General features: G+C 37.1%; 1 protein-coding gene across 3 annotated transcripts; it reads left to right on the forward strand.

Annotated features, from left to right (window-relative positions):
• Positions 1-7,542: 7,542 nt before the first annotated feature.
• Positions 7,543-15,682, forward strand: LOC307049013 (pancreatic alpha-amylase; the record flags this gene model as incomplete). 3 transcript variants are annotated; one of them, XM_079698350.1, is made up of 10 exons in its annotated part: positions 7,543-7,746; positions 8,109-8,255; positions 9,096-9,293; positions 9,678-9,908; positions 10,662-10,795; positions 11,558-11,680; positions 11,986-12,085; positions 13,741-13,859; positions 13,966-14,091; positions 15,473-15,682. In XM_079698350.1, 10 exons carry the CDS (start codon positions 7,579-7,581, stop codon positions 15,660-15,662), a joined length of 1,536 nt encoding a protein of 511 aa, XP_079554476.1. In that variant the 3' UTR covers positions 15,663-15,682. The 3 variants fall into 3 exon arrangements, with proteins under 3 accessions (XP_079554476.1, XP_079554474.1, XP_079554475.1); XM_079698348.1 differs by having other exon boundaries at positions 7,579-7,746; positions 9,678-9,743; XM_079698349.1 differs by lacking the exon at positions 9,678-9,908 and having other exon boundaries at positions 7,579-7,746.
• Positions 15,683-20,039: the final 4,357 nt, after the last annotated feature.

Consider the following 20,039-nt stretch of genomic DNA (forward strand, 5'->3'; position numbering starts at 1 on the left):
CTTTGATTTCTCCAGTGATCACTTCGTTATTGAGTAGTGTATTGTTTAGCCTCCATGTGTTTGTATTTTTTACAGATCTTTTCCTGTAATTGATGTCTAGTCTCATAGCATTGTGGTCAGAAAAGATACTTGATACAATTTCAATTTTCTTAAATTTACCAAGGCTTGATTTGTGACCCAAGATATGATCTATCCTGGAGAATGTTCCATGAGCACTTGATAAAAATGTGTATTCTGCTGTTTTTGGATGGAATGTCCTATAAATATCAATTAAGTCCATCTTGTTTAATGTATCATTTAAAGCTTGTGTTTCCTTATTTATTTTCATTTTGGATGATCTGTCCATTGGTGAAAGTGGGGTGTTAAAGTCCCCTACTATGATTGTGTTACTATCGATTTCCCCTTTTATGGCTGTTAGTGTTTGCCTTATGTATTGAGGTGCTCCTATGTTGGGTGCATAAATATTTACAATTGTTATATCTTCTTCTTGGATCGATCCCTTTATCATTATGTAGTGTCCTTCTTTGTCTCTTCTAATAGTCTTTATTTTAAAGTCTATTTTGTCTGATATAAGAATTGCTACTCCAGCTTTCTTTTGATTTCCATTTGCATGGAATATCTTTTTCCATCCCCTTACTTTCAATCTGTATATGTCTCTAGGTCTGAAGTGGGTCTCTTGTAGACAGCATATATATGGGTCTTGTTTTTGTATCCATTCAGCCAATCTGTGTCTTTTGGTGGGAGCATTTAGTCCATTTACATTTAAGGTAATTATTGATATGTGTGTTCCTATTCCCATTTCCTTACTTTCTTTGGGTTTGTTATTGTAGGTATATTCCTTCTGTTGTGTTTCTTGCCTAGAGAAGTTCCTTTAGCATTTGTTGTAAAGCTGGTTTGGTGGTGCTGAACTCTCTCAGCTTTTGCTTCTCTGTAAACATTTTAATTTCTCCATCAAATCTGAATGAGATCCTTGCTGGGTAGAGTAATCTTGGTTGCAGGTTTCTCTCCTTCATCACTTTAATTATGTCCTGCCACTCCCTTCTGGCTTGTAGAGTTTCTGCTGAGAGATCAGCTGTTAACCTGATGGGGATTCCCTTGTGTGTTATTTGTTGTTTTTCCCTTGCTGCTCTTAATATGATTTCTTTGTGTTTAATTTTTGACAGTTTGATTAATATGTGTCTTGGCGTATTTCTCCTTGGATTTATTCTGTATGGGACTCTCTGTGCCTCCTGGACTTAACTATTTCCTTTCCCATATTAGGGAAGCTTTCAACTATAATCTCTTCAAATATTTTCTCAGTCCCTTTCTTTTTCTCTTCTTCTTCTGGAACCCCTATAATTCGAATGTTGGTGCATTTAATGTTGTCCCAGAGGTCCCTGAGACTGTCCTCTCTTCTTTTCATTCTTTTTTCTTTATTTTGCTCTGCATCAGTTATTTCCACTATTTTATCTTCCACCTCACTTATCCGTTCTTCTGCCTCAGTTATTCTGCTATTGATCCCATCTAGAGTACTTTTCATTTCATTTATTGTGTTTTTAATTGATGCTTGATTCATCTTTAGTTCTTCTAGGTCCTTGTTAACTGTTTCTTGCATTTTGTCTATTCTATTTCCAAGATTTTGGATCTTGGAAATAGAATCTTGGATCATCTTTACTATCATTATTCTGAATTCTTTTTCAGGTAGACTGCCTATTACCTCTTCATTTGTTAGGTCTGGTAGGTTTTTATCTTGCTCCTTCACCTGCTGTGTGTTTTTCTGCTTTCTCATTTTGCTTATGTTACTGTGTTTGGGGTCTCCTTTTTGCAGGCTGCAGATTCGTAGTTCCTGTTGTTTTTGGTGTTTGTCCGCAGTGGCTAAGGTTGTTTCAGTAGGTTGTGTAGGCTTCCTGGTGGGGGGGACTAGTGCCTGTGTTCTGATGGTTGAGGCTCGAACTTGTCTTTCTGGTGGACAGGTCCACGTTTGGTGGTGTGTTTTGGGTTGCCTGCGGCCTTATTATGTTCTTAGGTAGCCTCTCTGCTAATGGGTGGGGTTGTGTTCCTGCCTTGCTAGTTGCTTGGCATAGGGTGACCAGCACTGTAGCTTGCTGGTCGTTGACTGAAGCTGGGTGCTGGTGTTGAGATGGAGATCTCTGGGAGATTTTCGCCGCTTGATATTATGTGGAGCTGGGAGGTCTCTTGTGGACCCATGTCCTGAAGTTGGCTCTCCCACTTCAGAGGCACAGCACTGACTCCTCGCTGCAGCACCAAGAGCCTTTCATCTACCCGGCTCAGAATAAAAGGGAGAAAAAGTAGAAAGAAAGAATTAGTAGGAGAAAGAAAGAGAGAGAGAAAGAAAGGAAGAAGGAACAAAAGGAATGAAGGAAGGAAGGAAGGAAGAGAGAAAGGAGGGAGGAAGGATGGAAAGAAAGAAAGGAAAGAGGGAGGGAGGGAGGCATGAACGAAAAAGGAAGAGTGAATGGAAGAAGGGAGGGAGAGAGGGAGGTAGGAAAGAAAGAAAGAAAGAAAGACAGGAGGTAGGGAGGGAAGAAGGAAAGAAAAAGAAAGTGAAAGGAAGAAGGGTGGGAGGGAGGGAGGAAGGAAAGAAAGACAGGAGGGAGGGAGGGAGGAAGGAAAGAAAAAGAAAGAGTGAAAGGAAGAAGGGAGGGAGGGAGGGAGGAAGGAAGAAAGAGAGAAAGAAGGAAAGGTGGTGCGGAGGGAGGGAGGGAGGAAGGGAAGGTAGGAAAAAAAGAAGGAGCAGGTAAAGTAAAATAGAATAAAGTATGAAATATAGTAGCCTTATTAAAATTAAAAAGTAATTGAAAAAAAAACGGACAGATAGAACCCTGGGACATATGGTTGAAGCAAAGCTATACAGAGAGAATCTTACACAGAAGAATACACATTCACATTCACAAAAAGAGAGCAGGGGGAAAAATCAAAAATCTTGCTCTCCAAGTCCACCTCCTCAATTTGGGATACTTCGTTGTAAAAAGAGGAAAAGGGCGAGAAGTCTGAAATCTTGGTCTCTAAGTCCACCTCCTTAATTTGGGATAATTCGTTGTAAAAAGAGGAAAAGGGGGGAAAGTCTTAAATCTTGTCCTCAAAGTCCACTTCCTCAATTTGGGATGATTCGCTGTCCATTCATGCACTCCACAGACGCAGGGCACATCAAGTGGACCGTGGAGCTTTAATCCGCTGCCTCTGAGGCTGCACAGAGAGATTTCCCTGTCTCTTCTCTGCTCTCACAGCTCCCGGGTCTCAGCCTTGGACCTGGCTCCGCCTCTGCGCGTAGGTCGCCGGAGGGCGTCCGTTCTTCGCTCAGACAGGACGGGTTTAAAGGAGCCGCTGATTCGGGGGCTCTGGCTCACTCAGGCAGAGGGGAGGGAGGGGCGCGCAGTGTGGGGCGGGCCTGCGGCGGCAGAGGCCAGCGTGACGTTGCACCAGCCCGCGGCGCTCCGTGCGCTTTCCCGGGAAAGCCATCCCCGGGTCCCGGGACCCCGGCAGTGGCGTGGTGCACAGGCCCCTCGGAAGGCGGGGCGGACAGTGACCCGCGCTCGCACCCAGGCCCCGCGGCGGCGGCAGCAGCATCCCCAGCGTCCCACGCCCGTCTCCGTGGTCCGCGCCTTTAGCCGCGGCTCGCGCCCGTCTCCGGCGCTTCCCCAAGCAGCCCTCTTAATGCCCTCTCCTCGCGCACCAGGAAACAAAAGGGAAGAAAAAGCCTCTTGCCTCTTCGGTAGCTCCAGACCCTTTCCCCAGACTCCCTCCGGGCTAGCCGTGGTGCACTAACCCCTTCAGGCTCTCTTCCTGCCGCCAGCCCCAGTCCTCTCCCTGCGCTCCTACTGAAAGCTGATACCCGAGCCTCAGCTCCCAGCCCTGCCCGCCCCGGCGGCCGAGCAGACAAGCCTCTCGGGCTGGTGTGTGCCTGAGGGCACCGATCCTCTGTGCCGGAATCTCTCCACTTTGCCCTCCACACCCCTGTTGCTGTGCTCTCCTCCGCTACTCCGAAGCTTTCCCCCTCCGCCACCTGCAGTCTCCGCCCGCGAAGCGGCTTGTAGTGTGTGGAAACCTTTCCTCCTTCACGGCTCCCTCCCACTGGTGCAGGTCCCGTCCCTATCCTTTTGTCTCTGTTTATTCTTTTTTCTTTTGTCCTACCCAGGTATGTGGGGAGTTTCTTGCCTTTTGGGGGGTCTGAGGTCTTCTGTCAGCGTTCAGTAGGTGTTCTGTAGGAGTTGTTCCACGTGTAGATGAATTTCTGATGTATCTGTGGGGAGGAAGGTGATCTCCGCGTCTTACTCTTCCGCCATCTTCCCAGGGCTTCTCGATTTTGCCTTTATTTCTTTATGAGTTCTTTTTTCAAGGTTTCCTGATTTCTTGGGAAAGAGAGAGGTCTTGTCTCTCTAAATCTTTTTCTATTGGTTGAATTGTATCATTATTACAGCTTCTGATCATGTTGAGAATCCCTCCACAAAACATTTCTGACTGGATACACTGTGCTCATGGATTTTTATGGACATTAAATTTACAGTCTGAATTCTATGATACCACTCCATTATCTCCTCTTATCCTTAGAAAAATAACAAACAAATATATCACTGTAAATTAAGATCACAGAACCTCAACACTTAAATAGAATGGAGCATACCCTTTAGCCACGCAGAAAAGCAGAAACACTTTAGAATTCTCAATGGTTCCATCATTCACTGTTAGAAATTAGAGTGCTATTAGAATTATTTCAATCATTGGATGTATTCTTTGTTTCCTTTTTTGATTATCTGGAGTTATCACTCTGGACTCACTTTGGCACCTAACCCTGCTGCAAACCTCCTGCCCAACCTACCTATAAATCATTCTACTGAGAATAGACTTGTTGCTTCGCTTAGTTAACCTAATGTATTTACAAGATTAGCAATACAACTTAAATGCATCAGTGCTTATATTTTGAAATATGCCTTATCTCAGTATTGTGATCATTAACACTTAAGACCTTACCGTATCATATCTGAACTCAAAGTCTTTCACAGTGACACGGCTTTTGATGGTAAAACCCACAGTTTCCAAAACATCCAGGACATCAGGAAAGATGTTCTGGTACAACATCATCACCGAGGGGTTTGCTCAGATGTTCTGTGGTGCAGAGGTGGACTGAATGAGTCTAAAGATCTTATGTCTGGTCAGATTTGGGTCCTGTGATTATGTCCTAATGGAATAGAAGCCACAGAATTACCTTCTCTAAACTTAATGTCTTGATGTAGCTAATATTCTATGGTTGTACGTTTTATTAATATCTACCCACCTCAGAATAAAATGTCATACTGAAATTTCTTTTTTTACTTTTTCATTTTTAAATTTTATTTATTTATTTGTTTGTTTGTTTATTTATGTATTTATTCATTTTTGGCTGCACTGAGTCTTTGTTGCTGCACCTGGGCTTTCTCTAGTTATGGCGAATGGGAGCTACTCTTTATTTATTTATCTATCTATCTATTTATTTATTTATTTATTCATGTGTGGCTGCATCGGGTCTTTGTTGCTGTGCGTAAGCTTTCTCTAGTTGTTGCGAGCGAGGGCTACTCTTCCTTGATGTGCATGGGCTTCTCATTGCACTGGCTTCTCTGGTTGTGGAACACGGGGTATAGGCTCATGGGCTTCAGCAGTTGTGGTACGTGGACTCAGTAATTGTAGCTCACAGGCTCTAGAGCACAGGCTCAGTAGTTGTGGCTCATGGGCTTAGTTGTTCCGAGGAATGTGGGATCTTCCCAGACCAGGGCTCGAACCCGTGTCCTCTGCATTGGCAGGTGGATTCTTAACCACTGTGCCAGCAGGGAAATCCTCATATTGAAATTTCTTAAGGCAGAAACTTAAATAACTAAAAACTTTGGTTGGGACTGAAACCAGAACTGAATTGAATATTCCGTTTCTGTTTGAAATTGAAACATTACAAATGCTTGCACTAGATAGTTAAGACAATATTATGACTGTGAAATCAGTTGGCCCTAATTGTTATTTTCCTTCTATTAGTGAAGGACTTAAAAAAAAAAATCTAATCCTAGTTAAATAACACATGATTACAGACTTTGTAGATATGTATAATGCCAGACGCTTAAAAAGGTTAATATTCCCTCAATAAGGAAAACATTGTTATAAAAGGTCACCTAGATGGTATTGCTGGGAGATTTTATGGATGTTCTTCACCTGTTTAACATTTTTATTGATAGTACTTTTCAGATTACAAATAAACAGTTTGTGCTCTAAGTATCTATTCATGTTAACATTTACTTTGTAAAATATGCTTCTTACAGGAATACAGTTTTACTTTACTCTCCCTTTTATCACACACTGTTTAGCTGTGCTGACTGTGTGTGTGTGTGTGTGTGTGTGTGTTTGTGTGTGTGTGAGAGAGAGAGAGAGAGAGACTTGAGTATTCTAAGCTTTTTCCTACCTTGGACTTTTACTATTGCACTTTGTTCTATCTAGATTTCTCTTTCTCTGATCTTCAAATAACTACCTCCTTCTAGACCTCCAAATTCTAGTTGAAAATCACTTTCTTGAAGATACCTTCTCAGACTATTCAGTCTAAAATGCCCTGATGGTGAAGTCATTTCCTATTTCATTACACTGTTATTTCATATTAGTTTATTGCTATCTTGAAATGTTTTATTATTATTATTAACTCATGTATTTTCTGTTTTTCCACTAGAATGTAAGCTGCTCAAGAATAAAATCTCGTCCATCTTCTTCATCATTGTATCCTGAGTATCGTCCATGTGCTTAGCAAAAAGCAGGCACTCAGTTAATGCTTGTTGAATGAATGGACTTCTTCCCACCTGTACTATATTCTCTCTAGCAGGATTTCATGTACATTAAGAAGGAAAAAGGATGCAAGTTTATTAATGTGGTGTTTGATCAGGTAAAAGAGATATTTGGTTATAAGAAATAAGAGAGAGAGAGAGAGAGGAAAAAAAAAAAGCCACACTCGACTGCTATAGCCAATGCATTAAGCACAGAATTTGATGGAGGTGGGAGGGGGGAGGGGAAAGGTCTGTTGCCTCAATGCATGGGCATCCATCTTCCAAATAGTTTCTTAAATCTTAATCCAGAAATTGAAATAACTGCAAATTTTCTTTTAAGGTGAAACCAGAACTGAATTGAATATTCTGTTTCTTTTTGAAATTGAAACATTACAAATGTTTGCAATAGATAGTTCAGGTAAAATTTTCACTGCGAATTCAGTTGGCCCTAATTGTTAATCTCCTTCTCTTAGTGAAGGACTTCAGAAATATGATCGAATCCTAGTTAAATAATACATGATTACGGACGTTTTATATACATATAGATATATAAAATGACAGATGTTTAAAAATGGTTAATATTCCCTCAAAAAGGAAAACATTGTTCTAAAAGGTCATTTAGGTGTTATTCCTGGGAGATTTTATGGCTGTTCTTCACCTGTTTAACATTATTATCAATAGTTCTTTTCAGATTATGAATAAATGGTTTGTGCTCTAAGTGTTTATTCATGTTAACATTTACATTGTAAAATATTCTTCTTACAGGAATATAAATAGTTGCTGGAAAGAACACTGACAGCTTGAAAGCAAAATGAAGCTCTTTCTATTGCTTTCAGCCATTGGATTCTGCTGGGCTCAGTATGCCCCAAATACCGAATCTGGACGGACATCTATTGTCCATCTGTTTGAGTGGCGCTGGATTGATATTGCTCTTGAATGTGAGCGATACTTAGCTCCCAAACGATTTGGAGGGGTTCAGGTGGGTATTGTTCACAGTATAAATTGCAGACTTCGCTGTGCTTAGAGTAAATGGTATTATGCTCTGTGTCTGTGAAGCTGGGACAACATTTTACTTCACAAATAAGTACTTTAAGTAAAACAGTTTTCTGAGGAAGAAAAAAATTTGAAATTGTTGGCAACTTCATATTTTATTTCTAATACAATATTTTTTTCAGCAGGACATTTCCAATGAGAAGTTAATATTTTCTAATGGTTGTTAAGGAATGTGGCTGCAAATACAAAGATTCAGAAACAATTTTAGACTCTTGAGTCGTTTCTAGAATATTCAGTGATACAAAGTAAGCCATAATTTAATACTTACTACTGTTGTTTAATTTGTAGGTTTCCCCACCCAATGAAAACGCGGTAATTAATAACCCTCCAAGACCTTGGTGGGAAAGATACCAACCAGTTAGCTACAAGTTATGTACAAGATCAGGAAATGAGAATGAATTCAAAGACATGGTGACTAGATGTAACAACGTTGGTGTAAGTGAATTAAAGTTCCCTTTAAAAGTATTATATAGAAAAAGGATTTCTCTCTCTTGCCTCCTGTTCCTTTCAAGCAGAACGATTTTCATATATTTTAAAATTCTACTTCATGCTTTAGCCATAAATTAAAATGTAATTGTTGCCTTATGTTCAGCTTTTGTAAATGTTTATTTATGCACTAAAGAAGATGTAAGTAAAAGTTTAAGGCCACGAACTTACTCATACAGCAAAATATCAACTTTTAACCTTCCTGGCTGCATGCATTTCTGAGGAACACTTTTACAGTTAGGAATCGGAAATTCCAGTTACAGTATTGGCTGTTACTTTTATGTGACGTGTGTCTCCACCCGTAAGTCCTGGGTCTTTCTTCCCATAGGTTCTTTGATGGTAAATAATTATTTTCTCTTTGATGAGGAGCATAACAAGAGACAACACCTACTGATCCTAAATAGATAGTAGAGACTGGCTTTTTATTTCTTAGGATGACCCATGGAAATTGCAAAAACCAATCATCTCTCCTGCCTCATCTGATTCTTTTCTCCTGCCCCTCCCTGCCAAAAAAAAAGGGTCTTTGCATTTTTTCAGAGTTATGGTAGTTTTGGGTTCTCTTAATTTGTCATATATGTAAATATTCGACAAAGTGGCTAGAATCCATGTAGGGCTTTAGTTCACAATGATTTCCTTTCACATTTGACTGTTGCTCTTCTAGGAAGGTAAGTTATAAAATAACAAACAAATATTTTGGAGTGTTATTAATGTGCTGTAAACTCAAATTAATACTGTTATAAATTTCTACCTCTCTCTAAGTCTCATTGAAATAGAAATTTTGCCTTTCAGGTCCGTATTTATGTGGATGCTGTAATTAATCATATGTGTGGAAATGGTGTGGCTGCAGGAACACGCAGTACTTGTGGGAGTTACTTCAACCCTGGAAGTGAGGATTTTCCAGCAGTCCCATACTCTGGTTGGGATTTTAATAATGGTAAATGTAAAACTGGAAGTGAAGAAATTGAGAGCTATAATGATGTTTCTCAGGTAATTAGCAAAAAGAGCTGTCTATGCCTTTTATTATCCACATGTACCTTATTGATCTCATTTTAAATATTAGTTGAGATTCCTTAGAACAGGATTCCAAGCCTGACTGTTCAAACAAAGAATCTCAAATCGATATTTAAAACATTGTTCCCAATTAAATTTTTCTCAATGAAAAATTTTATCCACTGTATTTCCTACATTCTCCATTTTTATACTAGAAAATGTTTGAAAGGTATGTCCATACTAGAATGTCAGTATCCCCAGAGACCAATGCAAAGAAGGCACTATAGAAATATCCATTAATGAATAAATGAATGAATAATCAAATGGATTCTCAGGCAGATGTGATGCTTTATGTACCAATCACATTTTTTACCTCAATAGGTCCGAGATTGTCGTCTGGTTGGTCTTCTTGATCTTGCACTGGAGAAAGATTATGTGCGCTCCACAATTGCTGAATATCTGAACCGTCTCATTGACATTGGTGTAGCAGGGTTCAGAATTGATGCTTCTAAACACATGTGGCCTGGAGACATAAAGGCAATTTTGGATAAACTGCATAATCTAAACACAAGATGGTTCCCTGCCGGAAGTAAACCTTTCATTTACCAGGAGGTACATCAATACATATATGTGCAGATAAAACAAAGATTCATCAGAAAATAAATGGCAGATTTCATTAAAAGTGCAATTTCTGTAGGTTAGTGGCTGACTCATGTATATGGAGGAATGTTCCTTAAACTCCTTTGATTCAGAGACAGCACATCTGATTCTATCACAGGAGCTTTTTTATGCAAGTGCCGAGAATTTTTTTAGGCTGCCAAAAGTCTCCATGTCATGTACAATCTCCCCAGAGACCATTATAGAAGACAGATAAGAATATAGTTGCTGTCTTGAGCCAGGCTATGTGACTTAAATTCTTGGCTATAGCGCTGTTAGCTGTGTCTGTTTAGGCAAATTGATTAACCTCTCTGAGCAACAATTGTTTCAAAGTTTATCGAAAGGAATAATGATAATTGTTATGTCTTTGTTTTCTTTGGAGAATTAAAGAGGTAATATTTAGCAAGCACTTAGAAATATTGCCAGCTGGATATTAAGTGCTCTATAAGTGTGAGCTATTCTTATCATTTATGTTGCAGAGTAAATTAGGTCAGCATTCTCACAGGACAACAGGTTACTTTGTCAAGTTACTTTTAATATTGTAGCATAGATTTTAACAAAGGAAAATAAGAATCTTAACATAAGCAAAAGCATTTGGGGCATTTCACATAACATAAATAGCATAAAGTTATTTTATATATAATAGTAACTCGTTAGTTAAAATTCAGCTCTTATTTAAAATGATATTTTCTTCTTGATTTCTACTAGGTAATTGATCTGGGTGGTGAGCCAATTAAAAGCAGTGAGTACTTTGGAAATGGCCGTGTGACAGAATTTAAATATGGTGCAAAACTAGGCACAGTTCTGCGCAAGTGGAATGGAGAGAAGATGTCTTACTTAAAGTAAGTGAAATACAATTGATCCTTTGAAGTATTTCACAGATTTATTTGTGATATTACCCAACATGAATTTTCCTCTTTAAGCCTTCTTATTTAGACAACATCCAAGTATTCATTTACTAATAGCAAGTGTCAGAGTTCCCCAAACGCCAATTGATCATCATTATTTAGAACGTCAATCATGAGGAAGTAATTTTAGAGACCCAAAACATCACATAGAGATTTTAATCCTGGTATTATACGTCTCTACTAGATTTAACTAATGTTTGCACATAATTTGTGCAGGCCAGGTTATTGTTAAAATGATTCTGTACTTTATGAAGTCCCTACAATGTGGCTGTCCTGTAGAATTATTAATCAATTAATTAAATTCAAATATTAAAATATTATAACAATATAATATTGAAGCCTTATTTAAAAACAGTTTGCCATTGTGTATAAAATGATAATAATGTTGAACCTTCTGCAGTCCATCTAAATTATAATTTAGTGAAACTTCTAAAATAATTTTTATAACAAAAATCTTATACCTGTAACATGAATGTAAGTCAAGTAATTCCTACATATATACATGCATGGAATGAATTTGTAGATAATATATCTATATAGTTTATATTTTGACAGCCCTACAGAATACTTATTTAATTAGAGAAAGGATTTCATTAAGGGTGCTATTCTGAACGAAATACACATGTAGGTTACTCTAAAGCTATTGTAAAAAATACATATAGGTGCTTTTAAGATTTTTTTTTTCTTTTTAAATAGGAACTGGGGAGAAGGCTGGGGTTTCATGCCTTCTGACAGAGCACTTGTCTTTGTTGATAACCATGACAATCAGCGAGGGCATGGAGCTGGGGGAGCATCTATTCTTACATTCTGGGACCCTAGGTAAGAAAAAAAGTTCCCCCTTTTTTTTTTTTTTTTTTTTTTTTATGGTATGCGGGCCTCTCACTGTTGTGGCCTCTCCCGTTGCGGAGCACAGGCTCCGGACACGCAGGCTCAGTGGCCATGGCTCACGGGCCCAGCCGCTCTGCGGCATGTGGGATCTTCCCGGACCGGGGCACGAACCCGTTATCCCCTGCATCGGCAGGGGGACTCTCAACCACTGCGCCATCAGGGAAGCCCAAGTTCCTCATTTTTAAACCTACATTTTAATTATATTAAAAATATTATTTTCTTCTATAATGTTATAGACTGTACAAAATGGGAGTTGGATTTATGCTCGCTCATCCCTACGGATTTACACGAATAATGTCAAGTTACCGTTGGCCAAGACATTTTGTAAATGGACAAGTAAGTTTTGGTATTTTCCAAAATGTCTTTTCCTCAAGATAAAGAGGTTAATTTTGTTTTAATTTCACATGATGCTATTACATTCTGTATTTTTTGTATCAAATATTTATTAAGTGTAGACCTGATGCAGGACTCTTTTAACAATGCAGTGGATATTAAAAAAAATAAAAATTAATGATCTCTATGGACAAAGAGTATGTAAGCTCTTTCAAAATATGACAAAGGTAGCCCCTCACCAAAGAAAACAAAACACACTTAAAAATAGGATACAGTGAGTAAAGTATGTACTTCTCATAAGTACCTACTTCATAGAGTTGATATGATGATTACAAATTAACACTTCAAAAAATTAAGACAGTACATGCACTACAGTACGAGCAATATAGATATTTGTTAAATACTTTTAAAAGAAGTTTTTTGGAAAACAAAGAGATGATCCAATTGGACCTAGGTTCAATAGGGAAAGTATGGTATAACAGGAAGGAAAGTATTGTGTTAAAGAAGAGACATTTGCTGACTCTGCTGGGAATGTTAAAAATGAAAAATATTTGGGCGGTATGGTAAAGACAATAATCTGAGTAATAAATTTTAAAAACTGAGAAATAAGATTATTAAAGAATATATTTGGAAAGTTAGTGGATAGTTTTCAGACTGAAGATTTCAAATGCGGCATCATATAGCAACTTCATACCTGAAGTAAAAAATTATCTTCACTGCAAACCATATAGATATTTATCTAGTTTCTAGTAGATTATTTTCGAATTGAGAAGTCCACTACTTTGTACAGCAACTCATCCTATTATTAAATAGCCTTAATATTTAGAAGATGTCCCTTTATATTGAGTCAACTTCTTGTAATTCCCACTAACTGGTCTTATTTCTGATGGCCGGAGTCATGGCATATGTCCATTTCCCCTTTTCCCATAACATTTCCAAGACTTCTCCAGGACTTGTGCATGCTGACAACACTTAGTTTTGTCCACTATTCATCATACAACAGGATTTAAGACAGACCTTGATAAAATTCCTAGACATAATCTGTTTTTTCCTATGATTATCTTTGAAAGTACCAATCAGAAACCACAATATTAAAAATTTGGTCAATTTATTAAGGGATATTGTGATGCTTTGATTAGTACATTTATTTAACAAAGAAGAATGAAAGAAACTAATATTTATTTAACAATTATCATGTGGAAAGCATTTTTACATACCTCATTTAATTTTTATAGCCACTAAGTAATATCTTCACTTTACTGAAGAGGAAAATCAGGCACCGAAGTTTTGTATATTAACTAAGTTTTTGTAGCTAGTACTAATAGAGCCTATCTTTTAGTCCTGCTGTTTCTAACACTAAAGGCCTTGCCATTTCAGTGACATTGCACTACCTAGAGTGATATTAAGAAGTCAATGCAATTCCTTGCAAAGAAAATGAGAGGGTAAGAGAATCATAGCCTTGTTTGAAATATGGCAATAGAGAATGGGAAGTTAGGGGGAAGATAAATTCAGTAAAAATACGGAACAAGTTGGATTCTCAATGAAGGCACTACAGAGGCACATAAGGGACAGATTGGGTTTGGTGGACTGAATAAGGACACATGTAATGTTAATAATGTGAGCTTTTAAAATGTATTAATATATTTTTGTTAATTGAGGATGTTAATGATTGGATTGGGCCACCAAATAATAATGGAGTCATTAAAGAAGTTACTATTAATCCAGATACTACTTGTGGCAATGACTGGGTCTGTGAACATCGATGGCGTCAAATAAGGTAGGAATACTTATTTAGAGATATCCTCTAATAATACAGTTTCTTAACATTTTGTTTTAAACTGTTGACATATTCATCGGCATTTCTTATGCTATTTTGTGTTTAGGAACATGGTTGTGTTCCGTAATGTAGTTGATGGCCAACCTTTTACAAACTGGTGGGATAATGGTAGCAACCAAGTAGCTTTTGGAAGAGGAAACAGGGGATTCATTGTCTTTAACAATGATGACTGGTAAGTAGACATCAATTAGAAATAATATTTTGTACCAACATGTTCTTGGTTTATTCTTTTCCTGTTCATTTACTTCTTTCATACCTGAAAAATCCTTTAGTCAGCAGATTAAGAAAACTTAGTGATCAGCAGAAAAATGATGATGACTCTTATTCTTTTGATCTCCTCTCTTTATAAGGGCTTTCTCTTGTAAGTAGAGTTATTTTTTGTACACTTGTGCATATCATGGGCAGATATGCACATATATATGCTAACATATACACCTCACATAAAATTCACATAATATAAAGGTTGTGAAATCCCTAGAAGACTGTCTTCTAGGACTTTAAAAATAAATAATGGAAAAATACTGCCTCAGGACGGAAATCTTTTTTTTTCCGTCTCTTTTTTTTCACCTACCCTGGTATCTAGTTCTTTGGTCTTCTTTTTATACTGTCCTGTCTTTCTGTAACAAATAATACTTTTTAAAGCATATATATATATATATATAATATATATATATTATATATATATATTATATATATATATATATATATATATATATATATATAAAATATATATGTTATGGTCATTGATTGACCTCAGGAGATATTTTAGTTTTAGTTCTGAAACATCTCATTACTGGCTTTTCATTTGTGACACTTATATTCTCTGTCTCAAGTATTCCCTCACACAGAGAACTATAGCTGAGAAGCCGTCTTTGCAAGCAGTTGAAATACCTTTGCCCAAGACTAACTTCCACTCATGCTTAGCTCACTCTAGCCCAAATTATATTTTACTGACAAAAAATAAATCAACTGTATCTCTTTCTTCCCCAAGACTCCATTGCCAGTCCTTTAATTTATGTCTTTTGTAGATGGGAGAATCAAAATAAATTTATGGGACAGCTTTGTATTTTAAAACCATATACTTCTTTATAGAAATGCGAGGTTATTTTTATCTCCAGCCCAAATTTATTTGACCCTCTTGAAAAATAAGAGTTTTTTAAAGAAATAATCATATTTAAATTCTTGACAGTAATCAGTATTTTCTTAAGTTCAGATGAAGACAAATTTAAAATGTGTGTGTTTACCACAGGAATCAGTTTTCTCTAAGGGAGCCAATTCAACCAAATCTTCACTGATACTCTTCAACCTTATTATTATTTTTTAAATAATATTTACTCTTTACTAGGTTACGCCTAAGTCTCCTCTTCTATATGAATATTGTTGGCCCTAAGAAAACTACTTACAACCACTGAGGAGGCCTTTGTATTTGGATTTTATTTTCATTGAGACCTTGACTTCTTAGAGTTCTACAGCACCAAGTTAAACTCTTTGTTTTAGAGATAGTCTGTATTCTTGCTTTTAATTGTGGTGAAATCTTAAATTTTATTTTACAGGGCATTATCTTCAACTTTGCAAACTGGTCTTCCTGCTGGTACATATTGTGATGTCATTTCTGGAGATAAAATTGGTAACGATTGTACAGGAATTAAAATCTATGTTTCTGGCGCTGGCAATGCTAATTTTTCTATTAGTAACTCTGCTGAAGATCCATTTATTGTGATTCATGCTGAATCTAAATTATAAAGTTTGAATTAAATACATACACACAGAGAAATAAAAGGTGTTTCTGTTCTTATATATATGTAATCTATAACTTCTCATAATTCGTTAATTTTTGGTTAAAGCTCTAATAAGTAACCAACTTGAAAAACTCAGAAAGGCATAAAAAAACACATATACTTAAATAATTATAATATCATTACAATCAACATTTTGTCGTGGTTTAGAAGATTCTCATTGGGCTTCCCTGGTGGCGCAGTGGTTGAGAGTCCGCCTGCCGATGCAGGGGACACGGGTTCATGCCCCGATCCAGGAAGATCCCACATTCCGTGGAGCGGCTGGGCCCGTGAGCCATGGCCGCTGAGCCTGCGCGTCCGGAGCCTGTGCTCCGCAGCGGGAGAGGCCACAACAGTGAGACGCCTGCGTACCACAAAAAAAAAAAAAAAAGAAGATTCTCATTAACCTTTTTGTCAAAGGCATTTCTAAGAACTCAGAAAAGCATATTGAAAAACATGTTTGTTGCCATTAACACCATTTGCCCAGCTATGTATCTCTAATATATGTCTGTATTTCTTACATAGGGTGTTTCTAACAGTTAGGGGTAGCTGATTTAATGATGATTCTCATACAAAGTCATAACACTTGGGAGCTTTTCACAATATAAAGGCCCTTTCATGTTTAATAAGTTAAAAACTAAAAGAAACAAATTATGCAGTCTATAATAGTTAATTATCTGGAGCTCACAGGAATCTTCTCCTACATTCTCTATATTCATTTTTTCGTTCTCTTTCCAATGGCTTTCACATGATGATGTTGTATGGCTTTGGTTTCCTCTCTAAACCAAATTGATTCTGTAAGGGAGGGAAACTAAGTCAGGAAGGTTGTTCTGGTACAACACTGTCTCTGAGAGGCTTGCTCTATGCTGTGCCATGCAGTACTGGACTGAATGAGTCTAAAGATCTTATACCTGGTCAGATTTGGGTCCTGTTCTTATGTCCTAATAGAACAGAAGCTACAGCATTACCGTCTGTATATTCAGTGTCTTGATTTAGCTGATATTCTATGGTTGTACGTATTATTATCTATTAACTTCAGAATAAAATGTCATATTGAAATTGAAGAGGGATGTTGGGACTTTGCTAAAGAAGATTCCTTGGTGTAGGTACAATGAGATATAAAATGAAACCTCTGTTTCCTAGTGGTAGATTTTGTAAGAATTGGGTGTTACTTTAGGAATTCTGCCCAGTTCTATCTTAGGAATTTTTATTCTATCAATGTCAACACTCTCTGTAATTTAATTTGACTGAGATATATCTTTTTTTTTAACATCTTTATTGGAGTATAATTGCCCCACAATGCTGTTCCAGTCTCCACTGAACAACAAAGTGAATCAGCCACATGTATACATATAGCCCCATATCTCCTCCCTCTTGTGTCTCCCTCCCACCCTCCTTATCTCGCCGCTCTAGGTGGTCACAAGCACCGAGCTGATCTCCCTGTGCTATGCAGCTGCTTCCTACTAGCTATCTATTTTACATTTGGTACTATATATATATGTCAATGCTACTCTCTCACTTCATCCCAGCTTACCCTTCCTCCTCCCCATGTCCTCAAGCCCATTCTCTACATCTGCATCTTTATTCCTGTCCTGCTCCTAGGTTCATCAGAACCTTTTTTTTTTTTTTTTTTTTTTTTAGATTCCATATATATGTGTTAGCATACGGTATTTTTTTCTCTTTCTGACTTACTTCACTCAATATGCCAGACTCTATGTCCATCCACCTCACTACAAATAGTTCAATTTCATTTCTTTTTATGACTGAGTAATATTCCATTGTATATATGTGCCACATCTTTATCCATTCATCTGTCCATGGACATTTAGATTGATTCCTTGTCCTGGCTATTGTAAATAATGCTGCAGTGAACTTTGTTGTACATGTCCCTTTTTGAATTATGTTTTTCTTAGGGTATATGCCCAGTAGTGGGATTGCTGGGTCATATGTTAGTTCTAATTTTAGTTTTTTAAGGAACCTCCATACTGTTCTCCATAGTGGCTGTATCAGTTTACATTCCCACCCACAGTGCAAGAGGGTTCCCTTTTCTCCACACCCTCTCCAGCATTCATTGTTTGTAGATTTTTTGATGAGAGATATATCTTTTTTTTGGACAAGTGTTATTTTGCTGAAGATTTGCTATTCCCTTTCCAGTAGAGAATATTTTGTGCTCTTTTAACTCATTGAAAAGAATCTTTAGAGACTTTAGAAATAAATGAGATGGTGCTTATGAAAAAAGTGCCAACATTTTTATTGACATATACTAATTAATTGGAAAAGTGGCAATAAAAAATATTGTTTAAATGTTTTCATCACATTATTGATAGAAGTACAGGGCACACCCACTTGAAAACTAACTATCACGAGCAAGATAAAATGCTAAAGTATGAGAGGTAAAAAGAAAATATGTGGCCTTACTCTTTTGACCTATCATTTAGTGGAAACTGGTCAATAATTCCCTATACTGTAAGATAATTTTGCATTTGATTCTCTTATTAATTCAAAATATAAAAGGCTAATCCAAAATATAGAAAAAAAAGAAGCACCATGGAGTATAATTTCAATGTATTCTTTAAATTAATTAAATTCTTTATTGCTGCAGATAAAATTTGACACTCTAGGTACTGATTTAAAGTAGTTGAAAGTGAGTCTAAATTTTAGTTCTGTTTTTCCTTTATTTACTCTTATATTCACCAGTATCAATTATATACTTTCAGAATCCAAAAGCAATTATCACAAAATTTAACCATTTGCTTTTCAAAAACTTTTTGCGAATTTTCAAAGTTTATATAGGATCCTCGTTAATTCTAGAATTTATAAAACTGATTCTTTCACAAAAAATCAAACACATGAGTTTGAAGTAAATCTTGTTTTAGGAAACTTCTTCAAATCACAGACATTTTAGTTATAGCAGTAGAAGGTCTTTAAAAGAAGTTTCATTTTCTTATGTTTGAAGATTACAGAGTAAAGTTATCGCCATTCCAACCTCCTGCTTAATGAAAAGAGAAAATAACAAGAACAAAAACTATAGGGAATAATCCCCTTCATCTCCAATAAAACTATGAGATTGTCAGTCCAAATAATAAACAATAAGGACCAGCATGAAAATTCAACAGAGTGGAATTTGGACTCTTCTAGAGAGGAAAGAGTACCAACAGACTTTGAGCATGGCCAAACCTCTTAGAAATACGGAGGTTCTCTGACCTTAAAGATCTAATCAAAGACTTGTTTATTTGAACAGTGAGCTACAAGGATGTGGTGAGCCTTGGAACTATACATAAACTCTAAAAGTCACAACGAAAACCAATATTTTCCGGAAGAAGTTAGTAAGAGTTTCAAGTATTAGCAAGGAACATATTTGATGATCAGCTTGATAGTTGTACAGAATCCTTTTGGGAGTGTTAAGAAGTAACTAAAGCAGTTAACCTGCAATCTGTTCACTCTGTTTACTGTCAGATGCCCTGAAAGAATAGAAGGTAGGTGACCTGGTCTAATCTCCTTCTCAGCTGGACTTCTGGGAAAAGGGACTACTGCTTTTGCTGGGGGATGAAACTTTATCTCTGAAATCCCCTTTATAGAGTGTTCCTCACTCAGGGTTACCTATAATAAATATAACCTAGAATCTATGCGGTATAGTGTATATCTTGTAAGTTATACAATTCTCTGAGACATAAATGGAAATGTTTTATACATTAACTGCTCTTGTTGTCTGAGGTAACCCCATGAACCTTATTTAGAAACCTGATCTATTGTTCTGAGCCAGATACTAATGTCCAATGCAGGAAAATGGGACCTGAGGAACTGCTGTTGATATCTCAGGCCTTTCTCTGTTTTGTCTGAACATCTTGATTGACTGTATCCTTGAAATTATTATAAAGTTTGATGCCGGAATAGGATCTCTGATTCACTTTTGTCTGATTTGATAATCCAATTCTACGTGTTAGCTTGGGGGAATAAAATACACTCTCTAATACCATAAAGGAAATCTATAACATAATAAGTTTCATAAGGAGCCATATAGATTTTCTGCTCATTCTGAAAAGATGTTGAGAAACAGGTAAAGGTACTACAAATAAAATAAATGATCTTAGAGCAGATGGATTGTTGAAAAAGTGTTCTGAGACAATATACACAAAATGCAGCTGTCCCAATTCACACAGCCACCAAACCCCAGCATACACATACAAAGCTTTTGTTGGATTAAGAGACTTATTAATAATAAAATGATTATCATCAAGAAGGAAACTATAGACTGCGGAATCTGTGAGGAGACTTGGCTGCGCTTCCTCGTTTGTGACCTGCAGTTAGATACATCAGAAATTCATCTACACGTGGAACAACTCCA

Source organism: Hyperoodon ampullatus, assembly GCF_949752795.1.
Source record: "Hyperoodon ampullatus genome assembly, chromosome: 2".
Lineage (NCBI taxonomy): Eukaryota > Metazoa > Chordata > Mammalia > Artiodactyla > Ziphiidae > Hyperoodon > Hyperoodon ampullatus.